Source organism: Trachypithecus francoisi, unplaced genomic scaffold (assembly GCF_009764315.1).
Source record: "Trachypithecus francoisi isolate TF-2019V2 unplaced genomic scaffold, Tfra_2.0 Lachesis_group7, whole genome shotgun sequence".
Taxonomy (NCBI): domain Eukaryota; kingdom Metazoa; phylum Chordata; class Mammalia; order Primates; family Cercopithecidae; genus Trachypithecus; species Trachypithecus francoisi.
In genome coordinates, this window is record NW_022681472.1 from 99,458,116 (window position 1) to 99,479,174 (window position 21,059).

A 21,059-nucleotide genomic window follows, 5' to 3' on the forward strand; every position below is an offset into this window, starting at 1 on the left:
CTGCCTGCGCCCACTGCCCGCCCCGCCCTGCGCAGCACCTGTGGGCTGCCAGGAAACACATGTGACCCCTCTGGGTCAGGCCCCGCACGGAGAGCCCCGGCCGGTCGGGGGCACACACAGACCCAGCATCAGGGCTCTCCCGGGGGCCGCCCAGCCCCGAGGACAGGCCCCTAGCCCAGACTGCACCGGACACAGGCCGCAACCGGCTGATGTGTCGGCTGGGATTTTTCCGCTCTCGATGAGCCCCCTCCCTCCCCCTCCCCAAAGTGGCTGCAGCTGTCAGGACCACAGATTGGAACTGCAGGTATGGGGCTGGCCCGCTGCCCGCCTCCTCCCGTGTCTGTCTGCAAGAGAGGAAGCCGGCCCACCTCTGGAATCCTTCACTCTCTCCTCGTTCCGCCTCTCCCACCTGTCCCCCGGGAGCGCGGGGTCAGCCGCCCTCGCTCCGTCTCTCTCTTCCCCAGCCCCTCTCCGATTACAATGCGGGTAGTGTTCAGCACTCGCGCCGCTCCCCTGCACAAAACGCCCGCCTGTCTCAGAGCGCCACACGGCCTTCCTGTGCGACATGAGGCCGCCGCCTCCTCCTCCTCCTCTTCCTCAGGGTTTTATCTGTCAAACTGCTCAGGGCAAGGCCAGGGCAGGAGGCTCACCTGCTGCATCTCACCCTACTGAAGGTTCCAGCAGGGGTGCTGGGCCCTGGCGCTGGGGCCAGAGGGGAGAAAGCCAGGTCCTGCTTGGTCTCCTCCTCCTCCTCCTCAAAGTCCAAACCAGCTGAGCGGACCCCAGCCCAAGGTGGGGTCCCAGGCAGGAGGAGCCGCCAGCCCAGAGGCCCTCACCTCTGGCCCTGCTCCCGCCAACCACGCATCTGCCCTTCCAGAGGCTAGGCACACAGCTCGGCCTCCTCCCGGCACCTCCACCACAGGAGAGAAGCCACTACTGACCCAGGTGTCCTGGCACCTCCACAGCTGGGAGGGCAGCAAGTCACCCCCTGGGGGTCTACAGGCTAGAGAGAGGCCACTACTGACCCAGGGGCTCCTCCAGACCTGGCCTGCCTCAGTCTCTGCTGGGAATGGCCCAGGGACAATGGCTGTTCTCAGGCAGAGCACCCCAATGCCTGGCGTCTCATAAGCAGGGGCTCCCAGAAACTCCTGCAGGATGCTGGGGGTGGGGCACAGGCTTGGGGCATGACACCCCCAACATCCCCCCGACACCTCCCAGTGCTCACCACTCCTCGGCCTGCTCTGAGTCCCACAACTCAGAGCTGCAGCTTCCAGGTGGGGTGGGAACAGGGCTCCAGAGGTCCACACCCGCTCAGCCCCCAACTCCGGACACCTCCAAAATCTCATTCTGGAGACTTTTCCCCCAGTCCTGATCCATGCACACACACGCACCTGGGACTCCCATCCGCTGCGGAACAGCCCCAGCCTTGGGACACACACCCAGACCCAGCTCCCCACAGTCAACCTCCCCAGAAGGCCCAGAGCCTGCAGCCTGATCACCACCTGCCCAACAGACCTTACCCTCCAATGCCTTCCCCAGCTCCGCTCCACAGGCTGCTCTGCAAGCCCCAGGACAAAGCCTCTGTTAGAGCCCAGTAGAGAACCCCCACCTGCCCACCCAGGTTCTAGCTGCCAAGGACGTTGGCCCCGAGTGGGCACAGCAGGCCAGGGCCTCCACCACCCTTGCAGCCCAAAGCAGGAGGACGCGGCTTCGGAAAGCCACTCCCACCTGCCAGCCACTGCCCGGCCCTGCTTCATTGGAGAGCCCCAGGTGCCCCCATGAGGGCCCTGGCTTCCCTGCCCCTCCTCACTGACCCCAGGGTCTCTCCTCTCCCAAACAGGACAACCGAGTGCAGCAGGCCAGGCCTAGGAGGGCCTTCAAGTTGGCCAAGGGACACGCAGCAGTCAGGTTACACACACCCACCCATAGCCTGGGTAGCAGGGCGCGCCCGTTTCCCTCCTCGGTGGAAAGGGACCAGACCCAAGGGCCAGCCTCAGCATAGTCAGCAGCCCCCTCGGAGGCAGGCATGCAGGCGGCCGCGGGGGTGGACGGCCGCCAGGCAGATTGGGGCGGTCTGCAGGCCTGGGCGCCCTCCACAAGCAGCGTGGGGAGGGCCGTTCACTCGCCGGGAAACCTGAGCCGAGGCCGCGCTGCCAGCAGCGACGCAAGCCTGAGTACGCGGGGCCAGGACGCGGGGGCGGGGGCGGCCCGGAGGAGCGGGAGGCCGCCAGCGCTGGAGGCAGCTGCCGGTTCAGTAGCTGGGAGAAGCCATTAACGGCGCTTGGCGCGAGAGCAGAGGGGACCATGGGCTCTGGACGCAGACAGGCCCGGCTGCATCCCTGCGGGAACCCGACTGACAGCCCAGGCAGGGTCAGGGGCACCGGGGAGCCGGCAAGGCTGCACCCCAGCCCCAGACTCTAGACCCCAGTGGAGGCCTTGTGGGGGATGGCCCCAGGCCAGCACCACAGGCACGGGGAAGGGACCGCAGAGGGCAGCTCCTCCGGCCACAGTTGACGGCCACCCTGACCCCTCAGCCTGCCACACTCTCCTGACAAACACGGCCACAGGCCGGGGAAGGGTGGGTGGCTGCATCTCTGCCTGAGCAGCTGCCCGGCCTCAGTTTCTCCCAACGGCTCAAATCAAAGTGGAGGGGGTGCTTCTGCAAAGGCCAAGCAACCCCCTCGCCCCGCCCCTCCACCCCGGCCCACCTCCCGGGGGTCCCAGCGGCTGGATGAGATCACGTCTGTGAAGCTCCAGGCGCGGTGGGAGAGGGGTGAGGTGGCCATGCGGGGGCGGGGCAGCCACGGCTCAGCCGGCTCCTGGGGGCCCCCCACTGCCGGGCGGCAGGACCCCAGCCAGGCCCAGCGCCTCCTCCAGGGGTTCCACCCACCTCCCTCTGCCGGCGCACCTGGGGGAGGGGAATAAGGAGACCAAGAGCTGGGGCACAGAGAGGCTGCTCTGGTCTTTAAAAGTCAGCGCCCAGCAGGGGGTCCCTGACGCGGTGAGAGGCCCGGAAGCCCCGGTGTCATCCAGGTCCAGGCCCTGGATCCAGACCCAGGAAGAGCAGGGAAGTGGCCTGAGGAGAAGGGGAGGCAGGTGGGTAGGGGGTGGTGGGGAGGCACCTCCCGCCAGCAGGAGCTTGGCCCGACCTTCTCAGCATCACAGCCACTGCCACCCTCGCGCTCCAGCTGAGATCGCGGCTCGCAGGAGCACACGCCCCAGCGGCACCCTCCCTGCCCTGCTGCCAGGGGCCCTCCTCAAAGTCCTGAAGGGCCTTGGCAGTGAGGTCGGCCTTCTCCCAGCCAGCTCTGCCCAGTGCCGAGGAGGACCATGGTCCTGGTGCCACGACCACCTCCAAGGACATGGGGCTGCCTGACGGGCCCGGCTCTCCTCACCCCACTGTCTCATCGCAGAGCTGCAGACTGTCTCCCACCTCCCAAGCCTCTTTCCTGCCCACCTGTGGCCCCAAATCACTCCCCTGGGGCCACCCCACTTTGCTCCAAGGGAAAGGAGGCCAGGCAGATGCGGACTTCTCTGGACGGGAGGCATCTGTCCTGGCCTGGCCTGGCTCCTGAAAGCTGAGCTCTGCCGCCCCCTCGAGCCGCTGGCCGGCTGTGCTGGCAGGAGCACCGGGCGGCACCCCGGCTCCCTCGCCGTCACTCAAGACCAACATGTGGGATAGTCATCACTGGAGGAAGCAGCCCCCACATCCCTGGCCGGCTTCCTCCCGGCACAGCAGGGGGCTGCCCACCCGGCAGGCGGCGGTGGCACTGGACAGGCCTGGCAAAGCACCCCCAGGGGCAGCAGGGTCCCACAGGCCCTGCCGAGGCCCCTCCCCCGGCCTCCGCACTCCGTTTACAATCATCATCGATTTCTCAAAATACCAAATATAAAAAAGTAGCCGACAGGATGTGGCTGCCGACAGCCAGAGCCCCTGGGAGGGGGAGGGGAGACAGGCAGGGAGCGCGCGGCGTGGCCCCCCCTCTCTGAGTGAGCTCGCTGCTCCGGCCAGGAAACCAATTTATTTTGTTTTGTCTCTGTTCTCTGAACGCGCAGCAGAGACCGGATCGGGCGGGCGGCCAAGGCTCCTGCAGCCACAGCCAAGAGAGCTGAAGGATGGGGGAGGAACCTGGCGGGAGGGGGACGCGTGTCTCCCCCAGGCCCCGAGAGGACAGCCCCTGACAGGCAGGGAGGAAGAGCTCCTTCGGGAAGGCCCTACACCAAAGCCTTCTCCTTCCCCCGCAGCCCCCAGGGCCCAAAGGGGCCTCCGCCTCACACCCAGGTGCTCCACGGGGACCACAGTCCCACCCTGGGGCCACGCCACACTGAGGAGGGTACAGGCAGGCACTGCCTCTGGCCTCAGAGCTTCTCAGAGCTTCCAGACTCTCCCAAATGAGGGCAGCCCCCCGCAGCCAAATCTGCTCCTGGACACAGCCCGTCCCAGCCTCTCCACGCCGGCAGAGCCCAGCCCGGTGCCAGCCTCTCCATGCCAGCAGAGCCCAGCCCGGCAGCACGCGTCCCCCTTCGCCTGCAAGCTCCTTATGAGAAACAGCCGACCTCCAACCCCTCCTGAGATGTGCTCCTGGGACTCACTCAGAGGTCAGAGTCAATGACCCCAGCCCACATCAGCCACCACCAGGGGCTGGGGGGGACTCCAGGGGAAGGGAAGGGCCACCACTGCCAGAACATCAGGACATCAGGAGGCAGCCATGGCCCTGTCCTGCCCGCCTGGCCCACAGCCAAAATGTGGCTCCCCACACAGCACACACGACAGGAGCACCACCCATGCCCATGACCCCTACCCAGACCATGTACACTGTCTCCAGGGAGCCCCCAGCCACCCTGCAGAAGACACAGGAGCCCCGGGGCCTGTCCACAGGCCAGGGCTGACACAGGGACATGGAGCCACACCCAGGTCCTTCCCCTTCACAGGCAATGATGACACACATACATTGCAGTCTTGTGTCCCAGACCCCGAAATCGCTCCTGCAGACGGGGAACAGGGCCCCAAGCCAGGACGCCCACGCGGGCCTCTGGAGCCTTGCTGCGGCCCCAACAGTGTGGCCCACCTGCGGGCAGGTCCCAGCACCCCCCAGGGCAACCACGGCCCCAACGCCCAGCACCTGCTAGGCTGTGATGGAAGATGCCCCACCCTGCCCAGTGGGAAAGCAGCTCCAGCCCCACCTCCTCATCAGAGCTGTCCTCCGCGTACTCATCCCCAATTCGGGCGCTCGCCACCTCTGTCCTCGGGCCAGGGCTGCCGTCCTGCAGAGAGAGGAGGAAAATGGTTACTTCAGGGGATACAGCATGTCCTTTGACCTTGGGGGGATCCCAGACCCGGGAAGCCCACCCCCGCCCCAAATCTCTGAGCGGCTCCAGCCTGGCCCAGGCCTTAGCACAAGGCCAAGAACACCCAGCAATAAGGGGGCCTCTGGGGGCCGTGGCTGGCGCCCGGCACCACGGCCCTGTCCTCTATAAGGGCTGGACTGCAGCCTCCCCAGGCCTCTGTCCCTAGGCTGACCCGGGTCAGGCTAGACACGGAGGCCACTGGGGCAGTCAGGAGCAAAGCCTCCAGCTGAGGACTAAGACGCCCACCCACCACCAACCACCCCGTACCCCCATTCATGTCAAAGCCGCAGGACTCCTCCCTGAGGGCCCACATGGGGCTCCTGCCCAGCCCCGCCTGGGACGGGGGCAACATGGTTGGGGGAAGGAGCAGACACAGCTGTCACAGCAGCGTCACTGGGGGCAATGCCCTTGAAGGGGCGGGGCACATACACTGTCCACCCATCTCAGGGGCCATGTCCAGCCCAGTCCAGCCAGCAGGGGGCCCAGACAGGGCCCCAAACGCTCAGAAGGTCTGCAGCCCCCACAGGCTCCCTGGCGCCCAGCATCCTCCCACCCACCACATCCTCAGCCTAGGCCGACCCCATCCCACCGGGTCACAGAGTGGGCGCCACTGAGAATTCACGCCCCAAGCTGGAAAACAGATTCTGCCCTCAACTGTGGAGGTGAGGATGGCTCCAACCGGATCGGGTTTACTGGCGGAACCAAGGTTGATGGGGAAAACAGGCCACCTCTCACCCGTGGGGGCAGTAAAGTGCTCGGGCGCAGGAACCCCAGAGCGAGGGCGGGCACGCCCCCACCCCCGCCCCAGCCCCTCTTCCCTCCGGCCTGGGCCCCTCCCCTGCCTGTTTTTTCCTTCAATATAGAGAGATGGGAGACTAAGTTTTTTCCCAGGCCAGGAACAAGGAAGGATTCAGTTTCCACGTCTCCCCCTGCCGCTGACAGTGGCCTGGGGCACCCAGTGACACTGAGCTCTTGCCCCTGCCTGGAGCACACAAGCCCCCAGAGCCGCGGCAGACACGAGGCCCCGGCCCCAAGCCCCAGACCTGCACAAGGGCAGTTCCACACCAAGTGGTGGTCAGCTGCCCCCACCTGGCCTCTGCTGCATGGGTATCGGGCTGGGCTTCCGACCGCTCGCAGTGGCCAGGGCTGAAGCACCATACCCCGGAGTCCCAGCCTCGGTGCTCATGGGCCACAGTCCCAGGGTCCTGGCAGGTGGACAAAAGACGTGTCACCCAGCACTCTGTGCCCCGTAGCCCCTGTGCTGGATGTGGACAGGCCACGGCACAGGCAGGCTCTGAACAGGGGGCAGAGGCGCCCTTGGGAAGGGCTGGGTGTCCAGGGGCACAGCATCCCCGTGGGACAGCTGTGGGGCACACTGAGTCCACCAGGGGGCGACAGCGCTCAGCCAGGCCCAGCGCCCGAAGGGCAGGGGCGGTGCGGTGCGGGCAGGGGCGGTGCGGTGCGGGCAGGGGCGACGTGGGCAGGGGAGGCCTCTGCTGGGAACTGCCTGACCTAGAAGGCCCCTTCAGATTTTGGAGGCAAATGCTGCGGGGCATTGAACATATTTTTTTAAATGTAAAAATTAGAGGAAAAGGCCACTAAAACCCTAACGACACAGACAACGGAACACGAGCCCACGCCATGCTCCGGACTCCTGGGGACAGGACCTTCTCCCGCCACGCCCATGCCTGGAGTCAGCCCAGGTCCTCCAGGGCCTCCAGCACCACCCACAGTGGTGTGCCGCCTGACTGAGGACCTCCGCTGCTGGGGGACACAAGGGATGCGGGGTCCACGTGCAGGGGTTCCTGAGGAGGGGCTGAGCCTGATGGAGCCGGAGAGTTGTGTGAGGGTGAAGCAGCGCTGAGAGAGAGCGCAGGCGAGCGCCACTGGGCAGAGGCAGGTGGGTCAGAAGGACTGACCGGTGGGCAGGGAGCTGCTGACAGGGAGCGCAGGACAGGGTGCCAGGGCCGCTGGGGCCCGGGAAAGGCTGCTGCAGTCCCTGAACCCTCTATGGCCTCTGCCCAGCCCAAGGGCTAGAATGTCACCATGAGGAACAAAGGGAGAAACCCACAGCGGGTTCAGCCAGCCAGCAATGGTGTCCAAGCGCAGGAGTCCCCTACTGTGACTGCACCAGAGCCTCCCCTGCCCAGCATCAGGCCAGTCAGGCCATGCCCCACTGCCACCAACCAGGCATGTGACACGGGCTCTCCCTTCACCTCCTGGGAGAGGACGGCAACAGAGCTGCGGTGTCCTGGGTCGGTGGGAAGACAACTCTGCTCCCAGGGCCGCCCACAAGAGGGTTCTGCTGGGGACGTGGACGGCAGGAGGGAAGCAGTACCAACGTGCCCGGAGACCAGAGCCAGAGCATCGCTGTCAGGGTGCCAAGGAGACCAAGAGAACCCAGCGCCGCACCATGGACCCCACACCTGGCACCTCAGCACTGCCAAGGATCCCCAGGGCCCTGCCCACGCTAGTCGCAGGGTGCCCAGCACAGAGACGGCTGGCATCCAAGAGCTCTGTGCTGATGGCTCATCTGGCAGCAACGACTCATCAACAGGTACCTAGGAAACCCACGTTTTGTTTTAAAGAAAGTACATCACCAGGAACTGAAAAGCCCAGAGAAAATACACACCGAAAAACATCCCTTTTTATCTCAGAGAAAAGGAAGGTAACTACGGGGAAGAGCCCAAGAGTGGCAGGGTCATTCCCAGGCATGGAGACCAACCCTGCACGAGGCACTGGCCATGTGTGCTGCCACCAGCAGCCCCAAGACCACCATGGCCACAACCACCACTGGCCTCAAGACCACCACAGGCCACGACCACCACAGGCCTCAAGACCACCACAGGCCACGACCACCACAGGCCCCAAGATCACCACGGGCCTGAAGACCACTGTGGGCCAAGACCACCACAAGCCATGACTGCCACAGGCCCCTTAGACCACCATGGGCCCTGACCATCACAGGCCACGACCATCATGGGCCACGACCGCCACAGGCTCCAAGACCACCACGGCCAAGACCACCAGCCATGCGCCCAGCCACACAGACCAGAGATCACTCCAGTGTGACCTGGTGCCCCACTGCAGACAGCGGTGCAGAGGGGGGCCCAAGGACTCCCATGTGCCAGGCCTGGTTTAGATGAGACCCTGGCTGTGGAATGAGGTTCTGAGGAGCCTTGGGGGAAGAGTATCTGGCAAGCATAAGGTGACTATGACCATTTTGAAACGCAGCCACAAACCTTTGATTCTCATCACATCAAGAGACAGAGTCTATGTCCCCCTCCCCGCAAATCTGGGTGGGCCTGTGGCTGCTTTACCCACCCAAGGGAGGCAGCCCACACTGACGCCACAGGATTCTGGGCTGAGGTCGTGAGTGCCGTGCTGCTCTGCCCATCACAGAAGACGGTGTCCTTGCAGCCCTGAGCCCTGGGAGGGGGACGGCTGGACAGGGGTACCCTGCGTGAACATGGCTGTCAGGGACGGTCTGGATGCACAAGAGGCCTGGCTGTGCTCGCCTGAGATCCTCACCCAAGGCCCGGAGCACAGGATGTGAGCCGAGTGTCAATCTTCCTCAGGTGGAATGTACCAGAACCCTCTGGGGCTCCCCGGCCCCCCAGCGCGACACTGTACTGGGGTGTACTGACCCTACTGCTTTCGGCCTGAACTCTGACCCCTCGAATCCAGAATGCTACAAAATATCTGTTTGATGCTGCAAAGTGCCAGGACAGATGGCAGAACAGCTGCCTGATTCCCCCACGGGGCCAAGAAGCTTGGAGCCAGCAGTCTTCAAAAGAACCCAAAGCAAGGCCACGGACAGAGGCAAGAGCGGAGTCCACCACCAGCCCTGGGCCCTGGTCCCATCCCCAGCTCTGGGGTCCACATCCAGGCAACTTAGCCCACGGTGGGCTCCACTAACCAGCTGGTGAGAGTCGCTGGGCAGCCTTTTCCAGACTCCACAGAGCTGCAGCCCCAGACCACTCTCCAGCAGACAGCACCAGCGCCCAGACCCCAGAACCACAGCAACAGGGGGCCCGAGTCCAGGGTTCCCACACTGCAGCTACACGCCCTACCGCCTGCCATTCCCAGAGCCTTTGCTAAGACGCTGGCGGGATCCCCTGACCAAGAGTCTGCATTATGCTCCGGCACAGGCCGAACAATCCTTACATTCTCTAGGAAGGCCGGGCCCGGTGGCTCACGCCTGTCATCCCAGCACTCTGGGAGGCCTGGGCAGGCGAATCAGTTGAGATTAAGAGTTCAAGACCAGTCTGGCCAACATGGAAAACCCCGTCTCTACTAAAAATACAAAAAATTAGCTGGGCGTAGTGGTGCTTACCTGTAATCCCAGCAGGAGGCTGAGGCAGGAGATCTGGAACTGTCACTTTAATACTAGGTCTTAGGCTTTCTCTTACTTGTGTTTTTTTCTTTCAAGACAGTCTCACTCACTGTCACCCCAGATGGAGTGCAGTGGCATGATCTCAGCTTTCTCCAACTTCCGCCTCAGGCTCAAGCGATTCACACAAGGTTTCACCATGTCGGCTGCGCTGGTCTCGACCTCCTCAAGTGATCGACCTGCCTCGGCCTCCCAAAGTGCTGGGATTACAGGTTTGGCTCACCACACCCAGTCTTTTCTCACATTCTTGACTGTGGCAAGCAGATTAAATTGATAAAAACAGAAACTTCTGCACAAAAGAATGAAAAGAAAAAACTCAGGTAAATAAAAAGACAAAGCCAAGCACAGGGGGAAAAACTGAACCAAAATGAGCACAGAAGGGACAAAAAGCAGCTCCGAGTGCACGGACCCCACAGACCCGCCAGGCACCGCACAGAAGGGACAAAGCAGCTCCGAGTGCACGGACCCCACAGACCCGCCAGGCACCGCACAGAAGGGACAAAGCAGCTCGAGCGCACGGACCCCACAGACCCGCCAGGCACCGCACAGAAGGGACAAAGCAGCTCCGAGCGCACGGACCCCACAGACCCGCCAGGCACCGCACAGAAGGGACAAAGCAGCTCCGAGCGCACGGACCCCACAGACCCGCCAGGCACCGCACAGAAGGGACAAAGCAGCTCCGAGCGCACGGACCCCACAGACCCGCCAGGCACCGCACAGAAGGGACAAAGCAGCTCCGAGCGCACGGACCCCACAGACCCGCCAGGCACCGCACAGAAGGGACAAAAAGCAGCTCCGAGCGCACGGACCCCACAGACCCGCCAGGCACCGCACAGAAGGGACAAAGCAGCTCCGAGTGCACGGACCCCACAGACCCGCCAGGCACCAGTGACAAAGAGACGGCGCTGCAACCAGTCCTCACTCTGGCCCAGCCGCCGCCGTGCGCTGCTGGAGGGGGCACAGGGAGCGAGGCACAGGCCGGCAGGAGGCAGGATCCTCCCCAACTGGTCAGTGGAGAGCTGGGGGCACCCAGCCCAGGGCGCCCCTCCAGTGGGACGGCCCCCCAGTGGGACGGCTCACAGACACGGTCAACAGCGGGAAGGGCAGGGGCTGGAGAAGGTCCCAGGGAGTAGGAACCAGGGCAGGAGACAGAATTCTCAGGTCACGTAGGTAGCACGGAACGCAATTAAGAGGCAGGACTACCAGGCCCCAGGCAGGGAGGCTGGAGATGGGGTGGGCACCGGGGTAAGGCTGGCCAGAGCAGGTGGACCCAGAAAAAGGGGTCGCTGTAGCAGGGACGTGAGGGGTGGGAAGGGATGCCTGCCCCCAAACCACACATACACAAAAATAAATCAAACCCACTGGCCCCAAGCAGGCTACTAGCAACAGCTGTGGGCCCTGCTGTGGCCAAGACCAGATACCCCAGGAAGGGAAAGGGGAGGTACAGCCCCGCCCCATCTTCCCGGGCCCTGTCCCCGCCCTCATCCCTATCCATCGACCACTCCCAGACACAGAGCACCCTTCTTCACCTTCACTCCTGAGCTCCTCGTGCCAACAGTCAGGGGAGGAGCTGGGAAGGGCACAGCCAGGCCCTGTTCCTCGAGTGAACTGCACAAAACGCCAGGACTCCTGACCCCAGAAACAGACAGCAAATGCTTGTTGTTGAAAGGCACTATAGTGGCCAGGCACGGTGGCTCACACCTATAATCCCAACACCTTGGGAGGCCGAGGCAGGCGGATCACCTGAGGTCAGGAGTTCAAGACCAGCCTGGCCAACATGGTGACACCCCCTCTCTACAAAAAATACAGAAAAAAAAAAAAATTACCCAAGCGTGGTGATGGGCACCTGTAATCGCAGCTACTCAGGAGGCTGAGGCACAAGAATCACTTGAACCCAGGAGGCGGAGGTTGCAGTGAGCCGAGATCGTGCCATTGCACTCCAGCCTGGGTGACAAGAACAAAAAACTCTTGTCTCAAAAAAAAAAAAAAAAAAGAAAGGCTCTATGGTTTGGGGCAGTTTGTTATGGCGGCAGATAACAAACAGAAAACAGCAAAGGACTCCTGGCCCAGGGAGCTCAGACCAAAATGACAAGAACCAGCTAGCTGTCCTGCCCTTGGGCAACAACCATGAGGGTTTCCAGCCAGGTAAGTACACGGATGATCCCACCAAAGGGAAGACAGAAGGGCTTCCGGGACTGGGACCACGAGCATGCATTGCCACGCCCGGCTCGTTTATTAAATTTTCTGTAAAAATGGGGTCTCACTATATGGCACAGGCTGGTCTTGAACTTCTGGGCTCAAGAGATCCACCTGCCTTGGCCTCCCAAAGTACTGGGATTACAGGTGTGAGCCACTGGGCCCGGCTTGTGACTCATTCTTTTTATTTTTATTTTTTCAGTTAAGCCCAGCTGTGCGAGCCTCATTCTTTTTTCTTTTTTCTTTTTTTTTTTTTTTGAGACGGAGTCTGGTTCTGTCGCCCAGGCTGGAGTGCAGTGGCGCGATCTCGGCTCACTGCAAGCTCCGCCTCCCGGGTTCCCGCCATTCTCCTGACTCAGCCTTCCGAGTAGCTGGGACTACAGGCGCCCGCCACCTCGCCCGGCTAATTTTTCTATTTTTAGTAGAGTCAGGGTTTCACCGTGTTCGCCAGGATGATCTCGATCTCCTGACCTTGTGATCTGCCCGCCTCGGCCTCCCAAAGTGCTGGGATTACAGGCGTGAGCCACCACGCCTGGCCACGGGCCTCATTCTTAATCAAAGAAAAACATCACTAAACAAGAGGAAAAGATGAAGCAGCAACATCATGAGGGATGCTGGTGGCGGGAAAGCAGCTGGGGGCGGCTGCAGGAGCGCACGGCATCACCACCACACAGAGGGACGCTCCAAGCACGTTCAAAATTGAATGCACTGACAGCCGGGCGCGGCGGCTCACCCTGTCATCCCAGCACTTCGGGAGGCCACAGCAGGTGGATCACTTGAGGTCAGGAGTTCGAGACCAGCCCAGCCAACATGGTGAAACCCCGTCTCTCCTAAAAATACAAATATTAGGCCGGGCGCGGTACCTCACACCTGTAATCCCAGCACTTTGGGAGTCTGAAGTGGGCAGATCACGAGGTCAGGAGATCGAGACCATCCTGGCTAACACAGTGAAACTCTGTCTCTACTAAAAATAGAAAAATTAGCCACACGTGGTGGCAGGTGCCTATAGTCCCAGCTACTCGGGAGGCTGAGACAGGAGAATGGCATGAACCCGGGAGGCGGAGCTTGCAGTGAGCCGAGATTGCGCCACTGTACTCCAGCCTGGGTGACAGAGCGAGACTCCGTCTCAAAAAACAAACAAAAAACCCCACAAACATTAGCCGGGCGTGGTGACAGGTGCCTGTAATCCCTGCCTCGCTAGAAGCTGAGGCAGAAGAATCACTTGAACCCGAGAAGCGGAGCTTGCAGTGAGCCGGGATCGCACCACTGCACTCCAGCCTGGGCAACAGAGCAAGACTCTGTCTCCAAAAAAAAAAAAAAACTAGCCAGGCATGGTGGCGGGAGGCTGAGGTAGGAGGATCCCTTGAGCCCAGGAAGTTGAGGTTTTGGTAAGCCAAAATCGCACCACTGCCCTCCAGCCTGAGTGACAGAGTGGGACCCTGTCTCAAAAAAAAAGCATTTACCCTTTGACCCAGAAATTCTCTTGGAATTTATCCCAAGAATGGTGCACATGTGAGAAACAACACGTTCTTGTCAGGCCAACTGTAAGAGCCGAAGCCTGCAACTGCCCACCCACTGAGCTGGTGAGGCCGAGCTGCCAGCCACTCTGCAGGCACCAAGCACGTCCACACCAGAGCCACCGCCTCCCGGACAGAACCATCCCGAGACAGCGCACGGCTGCCCTTTCTCTTAGGAAACAACCATTCAAAACCTGTGCGAGCTTGGATGTGTCTAGAATGTCCCGGAAAGAGACTTCAGCACTGGAAACAGTAGTTGCCTGGACGCGGCAACAGGAGCCAGGAGGGAAAGGTGGGAGACTCATTCCCTGGCATGCCCTTAGGATCACCTGAGCATCCTCAAGGGCCCTACAATGCCAGGTGCGCCTGCTCCATGAATGCTGTGTGATTCCACAGCCCTTCACAAGAAGGCAGGCTCAAGGGCGTGTCAACGCCAAAGGCCTGAGGGCAGAACGCCAGAGGGAAGCCTGTGGCCCAGCACTGAAGCCAGACGCACGCCCATCCTTGCCCCCCCAGACCAGGTCTCCACAGGGGCTGCCAGCAGCTGACCCCAGCAGTCACCGGGCTCCCTGCTACAAGGGCCTCCCACGGTGGGGTGCTCCGCAGGGCGCCCCGGCCTGTCTGGGGTGGCATGGGGCACACACTTGGAATCAGATTTATGAAGGAGGCTCTCTGAAGGTGACCCATCAGTCGCATTGCTGCCAGGATGGCAGAGACAAAGCCCCAGCTCCCTCCCATGCCAGTCACACAGCCCCTTCCTCACAGCACCACCTAGGCCAGGTACATCCACTGAGGGCTGGGCGGCCTGGGGAGTGAGGCTCTCGCCCGGCCTGACTTCATGTGGCCCTGAGGTGTCCATGACGTGACACACATGTTGCCTGATGCCCAGCCCCATCCGCCACTGTTTGTCTGACGTGACGCTGCCTGAGTGTCCGAGACGTGACACACGCATGTTGCCTGAGGCCCAGCCCCATCCCGCCACTGCTCCAGTCTGACGTGACGCTGCCTGTCAGTGACGTGACACACACGTTGCCTGATGCCCAGCCCCATCCGCCACTGCTCCAGTCTGACGTGACGCTGCCTGAGTGTCCGTGACGTGACACACGCATGTTGCCTGAGGCCCAGCCCCATCCGCCACTGCTCCAGTCTGACGTGACGCTGCCTGAGTGTCCGAGACGTGACACACGCATGTTGCCTGAGGCCCAGCCCCACCCGCCACTGCTCCAGTCTGACGTGACGCTGCCTGAGTGTCCGTGACGTGACACATGCATGTTGCCTGAGGCCCAGCCCCACCCGCCACTGCTCCAGTCTGACGTGACGCTGTGGCTGGGGTGTCCTTCAGACACACAAGGCAGAGGCCACAGGGGCCATGTCCTGCCAACCACTGTGGAGGAAACAGCAACAGGAGGGAGACAGGAACTGTCTGCAAGACCACATGAGTGGCCCTGGCCAGGATCACAGAATCCTGGGCGCACCCACAGCAGAGCAAGGACACTTAGCAGCAGTGTAGGAGAAGCTGCTATGTCACTGTGGTGTATATTCCCAAGACCAAGGGGCACTGACTCTAGAAGCCACTCAACGGAAGGGTTCTTGGGTTGAAGACCCACAACCACTGGCTGGGGCATCAGGGGAGGTGCATCGGGGGCAGACTCCTCCAGATGGCTGTGGCAGGCAAGCGTGGCTGGCAGAGCCCCTGGTGGCCCGGCCCCTTGGACCCACGACATGAGTGGGAGGTGGCGGGGTTACAGGCGTAAGGAGCCCTGGACTGCTTCAGGATGACAGAGAAACAGGCCTAACCTGAGGCCACCAACTGGACATGACAGGGCCATCTTGGTGGCACCCTGAGAGGCCTCACGTGGCCACGCTCACGGCCAAGAGAACACGCAGGAAGCAGCACCCGGCCGCCAGCTGCGTTTCCACCTGCAGGGGGGCACGATGGGAAAGGACTCCCACCATTCAAGAGGGGCACAGACGGGAGTCAGGAGGGAGCAGTCGCTCAGCAGGCCGAGGTGCCTGGGTGGCTTCTGATGAATGGGTGGGAAAACGGGGGAAAAGGAAGGGGTTCCCACTAAGAAGCTGAAAGCACCCCCACCTCCTCAACTCATTCTCCTGACCTGGAATAATCTAAACCCAGTCATGAGGATCACACTTTAGAACTGAAAGCACCCCAACAGGGCCCAATGTGCCCCTCAGCTAACGCACAGAACACGAGGTAGATGCATGGGCGCCACGGCCGGGCAGGGCCTCGGCCGCTCAGCTAAAGCACAGGACACAAGGTAGATGCATGGGCGCCACAGCAGGGCAGGGCCTCAGCCTCTCAGCTAAAGCACAGGACACGTGGCAGAGGCATGCGCACCACAACAGGGCAGGGCCTCAGGCAGGGCCTCGGGCCAGCCAGCAGCCAGCGGCATGGGGAACTCTGAAGAATGCCCCGCCGGCCTGGCCGGACTTGCCGTCTCAGGCCCTGCTGAATGACGGAGCACACAGAGCACAGACAGCGTTGCTTTGGAAAACACCCTGCGTGGGGCAGCCAGTTACGTGGTCACAGAAACCTGAGCAGGGCAATGGGCAGGGTAAGCACGCACTTGGCAGTGCAGAGGACCTGGAGCTCCAGGGGCCAGGAGACAAGCAGCGAGAAGAGAAGACGGCGCCTCCCCAGACTCCGCAGGACGTACTTGGGTATGCTATTATGTGAAAAAATTTTTTTGGTTTTTGAGACAGAGTCACGCTCTGTCACCCAGGCTGGAGTGCAGTGGCCGGATCTCAGCTCACTGCAAGCTCCGCCTCCCGGGTTCACGCCATTCTCCTGCCTCAGCCTCCCGAGTAGCTGGGACTACAGGCGCCCGCCACCTCGCCCGGCTAGTTTTTTGCATTTTTTAGTAGAGACGGGGTTTCACCGTGTTCGCCAGGATGGTCTCGATCTCCTGACCTCGTGATCCCTCCGTCTCGGCCTCCCAAAGTGCTGGGATTACAGGCTTGAGCCACCGCGCCCGGCCGGGTTCAAGTGATTCTAATGCCTCAGCCTCCCGAGTAGCTGGGATTACAGGCATGTGCCACCACACCCAGCTAATTTTTGCATTTTTAGTAGAGACAGGGTTTCACCATGTTGGCCAGGCTGGTCTTGAACTCCTGACCTCGGGTGATCCATCCACCTCGGCCTCCCAAAGTGCTGGGATTACAGGTGTGAGCCACCACACCCAGCTAAAAGAATTTACTAAGAAAATCGTTAACATGTAAATGTGTAAATCCCTAATTTAAAAAGGGACAGAAGACCCAGAAAGATGTACATCAGAGCACTAACTGTGTCACTGGTTCGGAGTGAAGGCCTTGAGTGGGAGCTTCCACCCTACTGAATGGTGCTGCTGTAATATCTAAATTATTTTCCAGGATATTATATCTTTTTTTTTTTTTTTTGAGACGGAGTCTTGCTCTGTCGCCCAGGCTGGAGTGCAGTGGCCGGATCTCAGCTCACTGCAAGCTCCATCTCCCGGGTTTATGCCATTCTCCCGCCTCAGCCTCCCGAGTAGCTGGGACTACAGGCGCCCACCACCTCACCCGGCTAGTTTTTTCTTTCCTTTTTTTTTGGCATTTTTTAGTAGAGACGGGGTTTCACCACGTCAGCCAGGATGGTCTCGATCTCCTGACCTCGTGATCCGCCCGTCTCGGCCTCCAAAGCGCTGGGATTACAGGCTTGAGCCACCGCGCCCGGCCAGGACATCGTATCTTATAATTTTTTTTTGAAACAGGGTCTTGTTTGTCACCCAGGCTGGAGTGCAGTGACTCTATCATATAGCTCACTGCAACCTGGATTCCTGGGCTCAGGCGATGCTCCCACTTTGGCCTCTCCAGCTGCTGGGATTACAGGTATGAGCCACTGTGCCTGGCCCAATACTGTGTCATTTTAAAAACTCAAGAAGGGGTAACGTAGTTGTCCATAATCTTACAAACCACTGTCAACAGAGCACATCATTTTCTCTCTGTATATGTTAGTGTTATAATTAAACCCTGAATTAAGTCTGATTTTGAATCTTTTCTTCCTAGTAAACAAGCCAGCCCAACACAGCCAGCACACAATGAATAAGCCATGGCTCTTCGGTTTCTCCTACGGGAGCCTCTGCCAAGGCCACAGCTTCCAGAACACCAAAACTACTGGGAGAGTAAATCCTTACAAATAATTTCCAGAATGTTTAGAATAACAAATCCTGGGCCAGGTGCAGTGGCTCACACCTGTAATCCCAGCACTTTGGGAGGCCGAGGCTGGCAGATCACTTGAGGTCAGGAGTTCGAGACCAGCCTGGGCAACATGGCAAAACCCCATCTCTACTACACATACAAAAAAGGCCGGGCGCGGTGGCTCAAGCCTGTAATCCCAGCACTTTGGGAGGCCGAGACGGGTGGATCATGAGGTCAGGAGATCGAGACCATCCTGGCTAACATGGTGAAACCCCATCTCTACTAAAAAATACAAAAAACTAGCCGGGCGAGGTGGCGGGCGCCTGTAGTCCCAGCTACTCGGGAGGCTGAGGCGGGAGAATGGCGTAAACCCGGGAGGCGGAGCTTGCAGTGAGCTGAGATCCGGCCACTGCACTCCAGCCTGGGCGACAGAGCGAGACTCCGTCTCAAAAAAAAAAAAAAAAATTAGCCGAGCATGGTGGCAGGCGCCTGTAATCCCAACTACTCGGGAGGCTGAGACAGGAGACTTGTTTGAACCCGGGAGGTAGAAGATGCAGTGAGCCAAGATCACCCCACTGCACTCCAGCCTGGGCGACAAGAGCGAGACTCCGTTTAGGAAAAAAAAAAAAAAAAAAAAAAAGGCAGGGCATGGTGGCTCACCTGAGGTCAGGAGATCGAGACCAGCCTGGCCAACATGGCAAAACCCTGTCTCTACTAAAAATACAAAAATTAGCCGGGTGTGGTGGCATATGCCTGTAATCCCAGCTACTAGAGAGGCTGAGGCAGGAGAATTGCTTGAACCCAGGGGATGGAGGTTGCCGTGAGCCAAGATCACCCCACTGCACTCCAGCCTGGGTGACAGAGTGAGACTCTGTCTCAAAAGAGTAGATAAAAACTAACACATGCTGTGTTTTAGTTAAATAATGCTTTTCTCCTATTGTTCTCAATAAGAGTAGGGTGCACCCTCCCCACCACAGCTGCAACAGGTACAATGTCAAACTCTCTACCCACGGGCTGCTCAGGCCCCTGAAGCCCTGTGGGGTCAGGCCCAGGAGGGTTCCACTGGGGCCCCCATGCCGCCTGCTTGAGCCCTGCCACACTGCTCAGCTCCCTCGTTGGCTGGGTCCTGCCACTGGATCCCAGGCAGCAAAATCCCCGCCTCAAGGAAACCCCAGCCTGTTGCCAGGAGGGTTTCCCAAGCATCATCGGAGGGCGCAGGCATGTGGATTTTCAGAGTTCCTGGGAACAGCACACAACTGGGGATGAAAACCAGCGTCCTAGAGCCCAAGTGTGCCCCAGGTGCAGCGAAGGAGGGACGCGGGCCTCGGGGTTCTGAGGGACAGTGGAGAAGGCAGTGTGGTGGCAGCCTCAGAAAGCCCAAGGCCACCTGCACATGGGGGTGAGCCCTCGAGGGGGCTCCTCGCTCACCCACCTGCACCTGCTCCTCAGTGGTCTTCTCCATCCCACTGTGGCCCTCGTCACTGAGGGCTCCGTCCTTTCCCTCCTCGTCGCCTTTGTCATCATCCTCACTGCTGTCACTGCCGGAATCTTCCAGGCCTGAGAACACACTCTCCTCACTGTCGGAGACGCCAGAATCGCTGCCGGTGCTGTGGCTGAGAGGAGAGGTGCAGAGGAGAGAAGGCTGCAAGGAAACACTGGGTTGGTGACAACTGCCCCTCCAGGCACGGGGCACTGAACACTGCAGGAAGAGCTGCCTCTCACCCCTCCAGGCACCCACCAGCAGCTCCATGCAGCCTCCAGGACCACATCCCTCTAGTCACAAACTTCCACCAAAACCATCCACCCAACCTGAGCCTTCCTCATCTTCTACCTCCACTGACAAGACAGACTCTTGCCTTTGGCATCGACATTTTAATTCCTAGCACCTCACGGGGAAGGGGCTTTTCAAGGACAACCTCCTCCTCTTGGAGCTGAGCTCTCAGCGCAGAACTAACACTGCTCTCTACCACCACTGCCGCTCCAGAGGCCCTGTGGGGTCAGGCCAGGCTGGACTCCACTGGTTCCCTCACACAGCCTGCCTAAGCCCTCTCCACACCTCACGCTGGCATCCAAGGCCCCAGAGTCAGAGGTCACTAGAAAAGGGGCTGGGGGCTGGAAGAGAACCAGGGTCCCCGAAGGGCTTTTACCACCTGAAGCAGAAGCCTCATTTAACCAGATTGGGACCAACCATTGATCAGCAAAACGAAAGGATTGGCTGACGAGTCACAGGAATGACAGACTCCAGTTGCAACCACGCACCAACTCACCCACTCCTCTCTCTGAGCAGAGCCCTGCTGGCTGCGTGACACCAGCACACACAGTGTTTGGGTCCTTCACTGGCCTTAAAAAGTGGAACAAGAACTTAGACTCTTAGGAAGCAGCTGAAGGCCAGGCACAGTGGCTCATGCCTATAATCCCAACACTTTGGGAGGCCGAGGGGGGTGGATCACCTGAGGTCAGGAGTTCAAGACCAGCCTGGCTAACATGGTGAAACCATCTCTACTAAAAATACAAAAATTAGCCGGTGGTGGCAGGCATCTGTAATCCCAGCTATTCAGGAGGCTGAGGTACCCGGGAGGTAGAAGCTGCAGTGAGCCGACATTGTGCCACTGCACTCCAGTCTGAGCAACAGAGCAAGGCTCTATCTCAAAAAAAAAAAAAGAAAGAAAGAAAAAGAAAAGAAAATGGAAGCAGTTGCATGTAGAATTCTAGATTTTACTGCTTTCCTAAAAGTTTACAAGTCTCACTTAAGGTACGACCCAGATGTATTAGCTATTATATACTGAGTGTTCACACAATGCCTCTCTCACACAGTCATGATGTGTCTTGGTACTCAGTCAGCTCCACAATCACAATAACTAGTGGAAATGGCATGCATGGCCTGGGCGCAAACAACTGGCTCCTGAGGACCATTTAGCTGAAGGGTGCAAGCAGCAGAACCTGGCGCCTAGAGCGGCCTGCGGGCCATTCAGCCCATGGGAACCAGGATGAGTTGAGTTCGCTTCACAAAGCAACGGGGCAGTTTCAACAACCCAGCGCGGCCGAGGGGGCTGTGAGGGGCTGGTTGTCCATTCCCTCCACCACCCAACTTGACGATCCCCACAACCAAGACGGGGCTGAGCTGGCAGAGGGCAACAGAGTTCTGATACAGCAAACGCAGCAAACCTGGGTTCTATTCAGGTTTTCTTATTCTCATGTCTATCCCATGAGCATAAAAACGCGATTAACTAGCGTATAAGTAGGTTAAGCATTTACTGGGGGCGCAAGCCGAGCCCTTTTATTGGCAGGACGCACAAATGGAACGGCCGGAGAGGCTGCTGCAAGGGGCGCTTATCCCCACTCCCTGCACCCCCGTTTCTTTGCTTCCCGGACGCCGCCCTTCACTCTACAGTCTGCTCTGCCTAAGACCCCCCCATAGAGGAGCTGCGCCC

The 21,059-nt window shown here is 60.1% G+C and overlaps 1 protein-coding gene across 3 annotated transcripts in view; it reads right to left on the reverse strand.

Moving 5' to 3' along the window:
• The window catches only part of BOP1 (BOP1 ribosomal biogenesis factor), a 30,263-nt gene that overhangs the window by 8,910 nt on the left and 294 nt on the right, over positions 1 to 21,059 (reverse strand). For 2 of the 3 annotated variants that reach the window (XM_033203067.1, XM_033203066.1), the window contains exons 2-3: positions 19,061 to 19,270; positions 5,185 to 5,265 (exon numbers count right to left, since the gene is read on the reverse strand). In XM_033203067.1, the coding sequence (XP_033058958.1) occupies positions 5,185 to 5,265; positions 19,061 to 19,270 (291 nt within the window). The remainder of the gene's footprint in view (positions 1 to 5,184; positions 5,266 to 19,060; positions 19,271 to 21,059) is intronic. The other variant, XM_033203068.1, reaches the window with a different exon arrangement.